This window comes from Thunnus thynnus, chromosome 6 (assembly GCF_963924715.1).
Source record: "Thunnus thynnus chromosome 6, fThuThy2.1, whole genome shotgun sequence".
Lineage (NCBI taxonomy): Eukaryota > Metazoa > Chordata > Actinopteri > Scombriformes > Scombridae > Thunnus > Thunnus thynnus.
The window spans coordinates 28,613,289-28,619,897 of NC_089522.1; the positions used below are offsets into that span (position 1 = coordinate 28,613,289).

The 6,609-nt window shown below is 40.1% G+C and overlaps 1 protein-coding gene across 1 annotated transcript; it reads right to left on the reverse strand.

Annotated features, from left to right (window-relative positions):
• Positions 1–343: 343 nt before the first annotated feature.
• atp6ap1b (ATPase H+ transporting accessory protein 1b) lies at positions 344–5,945 on the reverse strand. The gene is made up of 10 exons (XM_067593231.1): positions 5,762–5,945; positions 4,074–4,194; positions 3,617–3,691; positions 3,328–3,521; positions 3,193–3,230; positions 2,994–3,079; positions 2,630–2,850; positions 2,494–2,529; positions 1,520–1,757; positions 344–1,379 (listed from the first exon to the last, which is right to left on the reverse strand). The coding sequence occupies exons 1-10, from the start codon at positions 5,881–5,883 to the stop codon at positions 1,167–1,169; spliced, it is 1,344 nt and encodes a 447-aa protein (XP_067449332.1). The 5' UTR covers positions 5,884–5,945; the 3' UTR covers positions 344–1,166.
• Between the last annotated feature and the right edge of the window lie 664 nt (positions 5,946–6,609).

The window sequence follows — 6,609 nt, forward strand, 5'->3', positions numbered from 1 at the left end:
AAATTACATCCACTCTTTCTCCCTAAATAAAGAAATCCAAAACAGCTGGATACAAGATGTCTCCAACTTCACTGAAAAGTCCATCTCAGTGTATATGCACTGGAGGCTTCCTGTTTTCATATCACAATTGTGTTGTGATGTCAAAAATAATGCTGGTACCTACACCTCTTAAACTTACAGGAACTTTCCCCCTTCAGCAGACGAATGTGTGAAAACAGCCTTCAAGTGTCAAACTCTGCACCTACATCATTCTGCACAGTGAAGCTCAAACATCCAACTGAAGTAACAAAAAGCAGAACACATTTTTGAGCGGAGGGGGACTTTAAACAACATGATTTAATCGTAGTTTAAAGATATCTTTATTTGCAACTAAAGACATGTCGTGGCAATTGTACATCAATAAGTTTGACAAAAGCAGAACCGAATCACTGCCATGTATGTTGATGAACCTGAAGTAAACTTTCAAAAGGCAGGTTATTCTTTTTATACATATAAATAAGTTAGGAAAACATTGGGTTGCAGTGGTAGCACTTATGTATTGATTGAACCGTGAGAAATGTGAACAGAACTTAAGTCAACATAAAGTATTAGCGTACTTCTATTAGGCAACTCCAAAACAGCAATATTTCAGAACACAGTCACAAATCAGCTCTTTATATACAGGCACTTCTTTCATTACCAGTAGTCTTAAAATTACAGTTGAGTTTGGAGAAATTAAAAAGTCAAGAACTGAGGTCTGAAACGGTCCTACAGCATCCAGCAATCACATTCACCTTGGCACGGAAGGCATTCTCTGGCAAGAGTGCAATTTATTTTAAGAAAAATATCCACTGTGTTTGACAAACCGTGGCACAAAAGACATGAACTCTTTTCACACATGCACTCAAAATTCAACTCAGATATTAAAAGGTGTATCCGTTTTGGCACTTGCAAATGTAGGGAGATGAAAATGGAATATGCCTTGCGAGAAAAACAGTATTCCGAAGACAGCTGTGGGAGGATTCAGGAAAGAAAACTGCAGGATAGAATACCAGAGGAAAGGGTGATGTGCCTTGACAAATATCTTAAAAGGAAGAAGGCCGAAGCGTTGCAAAACCAAAGATGACGAGGAGGCTTCTCCTGGGAGGCACTGAAGGAATGAGGAGTGTGTGTGTTTTGGGAGCGTTTCACTCCGTTTGAGGCACTGAAATCGACGGACCTTTGGGGTCGTCGAATCGATCCATGGTGTTGAGCTGCATGATCATGTGCAGACCGTACACGAAAATATACAACATGAGCAGAGAGGTCAGCAGCCCCATCCAGATCCCTGGGGTGAAGAAGCCTGCACAGTCGCTGGCGTAGGAGAAATTTGTTCCGTTGGACAAACCGAAGCCTTGAATCTGTATCGTTAAAAAAAGGAAAAACAGGAAAGCATTCAATGAGTGAGCAGTGCTGCACCTGATTATTAACAAAAACTCCCCATGAAAACAGTACTCGATGCATTGTTGCAGGAATGGAACATAAAGCGCTGTAATTGTACCTGGAAGTCGACAAAATTGAGCCTCCACTGTGTTGTGTTTTGGTTGGTGTTGTTTGGCACTAGCAGAGCATCTTGGAAGCTGTTGACCGACTGGCAGTGGAAGGAATACTCCGCCGGGGCGTAGATGCCGCGGCTCCCGATGAAAGACGCGGTCTGACCGCCAAACTGTAGCTCCACAGAGTCCAGGGTGAACCAGTTCCGTGCAGACACGGGATACAAGCGCTGACTCATGGCAAACCTGGAGATCAAGAAAAGAAGGGTGCTGAGTATCTTAATAACGGCGTATCAGTGTGTAAAGACTAGAATTCATAGCTAGTATTGTGACAAATAGCTACTACTATTATTAATCATTCTATGGCTTAATTGTTCACTTCATTACAACCTTGTCTAGAATTTGAACGTTTTGGACTTTGGCTTCTCCTAGTGGTAGGATCAAAAAAGACAGCAGTACATGGCACTACCTTGGCACACTTCTACTGATGAAATATTTAATACAATAATACTACAAGTCTGCAGGGTCTGAACTAGTGATTTAGCCTTATTGGAGATTAAACAAATTATAAGAGAAATAGTTTGACATTTTGAGATGATTGATACTGCTCTCTGTATATCTGTAGGTTAAATATTAAGCTGCAGCCAGCAGCTGGCTAGCTAGCTTTGCTCTGTCCAAACATTACTAAATCTGTCTACCAGCAACTCTAAAGCTCACAAATTAACATGCTCAATCTCTTTCATTTAATTTGTACATAAACCAAAGTGTAAAAACAACATGTTGTGGTTTTATGGATTATGTGCTGGATTATTTCTTGGCCCAGCAAAGTGACTTCAGCAACTTGTGGGAGTCACTGCGTCTGGCCAAGAGAGCCATGCTAACATTTTCCCCCTATTTCCAGTCTCTATGCTAAGCTAAGCTAACCAGCTGCTGGCTCTAGCTACATCAAACGTTGTACTAAATAAACAATTGATTGTCTTACCTCAGAGTAATACCTGAAGAATAACTGAGGATAAGCCTGCAGAGAGAAAAGAAGACAACATTTAAAATAACTTCCCTACTTTCAAAAACACTAATGTGCTGTACATTTTCTACTGAATAAGGAAAAGCTTTCTCACAGTGAGTTACTGGTGTTACACATGGATCCTGACAGGGAAGGTGTTTGTGTAGCAAGGTCCACCCAAGTGTTATTGGTGCTGATACTGAGATTCTGAGCCCAGAGCATTATGCAAGTGCTACCAGACATATTGAACATGATCGGTGGTTTGACAGTTGTTTCAGCTGCTTGGAGCAAGGAGCGGCCCACAGGCTGGTTAGACACAGAAGTCTCTGAAATCACCTGCAAAGATGAATTATCAGAAATGAATATCAAAATGCTTTATATCCTTCTATAACATCCAGTAAAACAGAGTGTGTGTGTTTGAAGTCTTACTGTATATGGTTATTACATGGTCAGTTCTATGGTTAATTATAATATCTTACTCGTGATGGCTGGAGTCCTGTGTATATCGCAGTGTACGGGACATTTTTGGCTTTCATCATATTCAGAACTTTTCCGATGGTTTCATCTGTTAGAAGCAAAATACGCTTGAGTTACATATAAACATGTGAAAAATCTGTCCATGATTACAACAATAGGATATTTTTTATACTTTAAAATGCCTTAACAGTTCAAACTTACCATTGTCATGTAGGACTTCCTTGCAAGACTTTTGCGACCTATAAAAACAATTTTAAAAATGTTAGTTTTCACATATTTAAAAATAAAGATGATACTTCCATTCACTGATACGCCGCAGAGCACAAAAAGTCTCACCCAGTGCAATAAGGAAGATTGATGAGCAGCAGATTGCTGGCGGATGTGTTGATGCTGAGATGCGACAGAGTGTCGGCGTCTACGAGCAAAGGCGACACACCGAGCTTCTCCTGCAGCAGAGACAGGATGGCCGTGGAGCTCGACCACTCTAAAGCCGGGAGCGTCACCGACGAGGAAGAAGACTGCAGCGCGGCCTGGAGGGGAGCGAGAGGTGTGAATCATCAGTCCTACCGGTCTGACAAAATAAATCATCATCATTTAGGACTCGCGTGTCAGTTATAAAACGTACCTCAAGGTTTTGAAAGGCGCTATCCTGCTTGTTTCCAAAAGCTCCACCGTAGACTGTGAAGTCATCTTTGCTCAGCTGAACACAAACGAGGACGATAAAATATTCATCAACAGAAAAGTGGAAACAGATAAGTATCTTGAAACTATGAAATAGAAGTATAAAACAAAAACATCTATCCCGTTAATCAGTCTCAACAGACCTGAGTGATGAATGTGTTACAGAGGAACAGCGAAATGGGAAGTAATGCCAAAGCTCATTGTCACACCAGAATGAGAATACTGAACTAAAGTGTCACATGGACTGAAGTGTGGCTACACATGACTCACTACTACCCTCTTTTACTCAACATGGTTTCTTCCTTTCTTTCTAACAGATGAATGGTGAAATCTATTAAATTCAGTGTAAAATCTTAACTGCCACAGAGCAGGGGTGTAGTTTTCATGTCTGAGGGACTGACCTTGTCTTGTAGAAACAGCAGCACGGTGTGGGGGCCGGAGCCAAAGGCAGAGGTGAGGTAGGCAGTCAACTGGTCCTTCGACGTGATGTGACCAGCTGAAGATGAGGCCAGTGGTGGTAAACTAAACATGCAGGGAAAAGAGAAATAAACTGTGATACTGAATATAGTTTCTCTCGATTGCTTCCGCATGTTATATGAAACATTGCTGCAGTTCTCAGAACATCAAATACAACAATCACGTCGGTTTATAGTATGTGCAACACTTTATTTGATAAGTCAGGTTAAATATCCTCTTCCAGTTGACATCAAAACTCCTGTCAGAAGCACCAGTTTCACCAAAGGGTTTACATGACATTTTTTTACTGTTAGTGTGCATCTTGTACTTCTACTGTAATCACAGTTAGAACAACAGTGTAAAATACTGGAGCAGCAACAATTAGTCAGTTAATTAGTTTGTCGATTCGCAGAAAATGAATTAAAGACTATTTGGATAATCAAATAATCGTTTTCATAATTTTTTTCCTAATATTTGCTGGTTCCAGCTTCTCAAATGTGGTAATTTAATACTTTTCTTAGCCAAACATGATAGTAATCTGATTTTTTGGGGGTTTTTGGACTACTTGTCCAATAACACAAGACATATAAAGATGTCACCTTTGACCTTGGGAAATTATAACAGCTATTCTTCACTATTTCCTGACATTTTACAGATAATACAATCGATTAATCGAGAAAATAATCTGCAGATTAATCAATGATGAAAATAATTGTTAGTTGCAGCCCTATGTAATACAAAAAATAAAGCTTCCATAACATTGTATGATGAAGACAAATGCCTCCATACAAAAAAAATCTTGTGAGTTGTGGTGTCTGGCCACCACAAGTGATAGGCCTATATGTCTTTGGTATGTATGATCTTATATACGCCAGCACTTATATAACTGACTTAAGTGTGTATATATGCATTTGAAAGACACCACAATCTGTAAGCATGGTGTAACCCTCCCCTAGTTGTGGCTGTGATTTACCCGCAGTCTTTGTTACCCTCTTCCTTTGACCAAACCACCAAACTTTCACAGCCGTTGCTCTGTTTGATGTCTCTATATTTACAAACTGCCTGTATAAAATTCCATCAACTGTAGTGTAAATGCATTTCAGTAACAAAATAAATTTAGTTTACACTTAGATAAATAACACTACCTGATTACTTACAATGTGTTAAGTATGTTTGGCAGGATGTGTCTGCAGATAAGAATATTTTGCAAGTGATAATTGAGCATGACGATAGTCACGGTCGTTAGGAAAGCAGTGAAATCCATTTTTATCACAATTTAACTCACTGCATCACGGGATCATTTGAATTATGTGTGAAAGCAAAATAAATCAATTTACTGCAGTGAGAAAATGAACTAGATTTGAGAATCTCAGTGTTTTGAGAATTTTTCATTCGACGACAGCATCAAAGCAACCGAGAAAACAGTCCGTTTATAGTCAAAACAATCACCAGATATTTTAATTTTAGACTTTAGCCTATGAATTTAAGCTAGATCGACCAGCTAGTTTTATCTGGATAAAAGCAGAAACCCAGTTAGCTACAAGTGTTAGCATTAGCATGGCAGACAGCTGGCCAGCGATGACTATTAAAGTGAGTCTTACATGACAAATAAGAAATTAAATCGACATATTACCCGTCACTGGACCATATTAGAAGTGGCACTTGAGCGGTGGAGCTCCCCGTAGCGAAAAGGGCGAACAAAAAGCCAATAAAAGCCATTAATCGCACTTGACTCGAGCTCCTCGAGCCTGCCATTTTCGTTTAGTTTTTCCGCAAAGCTCTGGTCACGTGACGCAGACCAGCTGACAGTCATGTGCAGTCAGCCGAGCTAAAGAAAGGACTTCCTGCTTCTTTCACGCAGCCTGCCCTGCCCGCATCATCGGCCTTTCAGCAGAGCCACGGGCCGCAGTTTTGCCCACTTTTTGTTCTGGTCCAAAACTCAAGAATGAGTTTAACTTCTGCCTGTCTGGATAAAGATAACGACTGTTTCCTGCTGCTGTAATGCCTGTAAATGTTAGTAGGAATATACTTCATCGCGGTTCTCAGTAGAACATTTGATGCTATGACATTAAAATGCAGTTGTGCAATAATAAACCGGAAAGTGCTGTAAACAGACGTGATGTGTTTAATGCGGCTGAACTATGAATGCCAGCTACACCTGGCAACTGTCCATGGTGCTGATACTCTTAAATTTCATTTCACTACTTCTTTTGTGTCATCATCTCATCGTCCACGTGTGAATCATGAATAAACATTATAAAACTGAAAGAAACAAGCTAAAAAATATAAAAATAAAAAAAAACATGCATGTAAATAGTTTGACAGTTTTTTTCTATTTGAAAGGCCTACGTGGTTCAGTCAGTCAGTGAAAGCAACTCCCATCCACACAGCTGTGGTGGCGGAGGGATACACTAACTGCATCCACGCAACGCTGCGCCTACAACTGGAAAGGAAGGATAGAAAAGAGAATAGAGAACACAC

What these genes read in the sequence shown, in the direction of transcription:
- atp6ap1b (XM_067593231.1), bottom strand. Translation starts at nt 5,883, where the DNA reads ATGGCAGGCTCGAGGAGCTCGAGTCAAGTGCGATTAATGGCTTTTATT. An exon ending in TCTTCAGGTATTACTCTGAG is followed by an intron (nt 1,758 to 2,493) that starts GTAAGACAATCA and finishes CTTGATCTCCAG; the next exon opens with GTTTGCCATGAGTCAGCGCT. An exon ending in TCAATTTTGTCGACTTCCAG is followed by an intron (nt 1,380 to 1,519) that starts GTACAATTACAG and finishes TTAACGATACAG; the next exon opens with ATTCAAGGCTTCGGTTTGTC.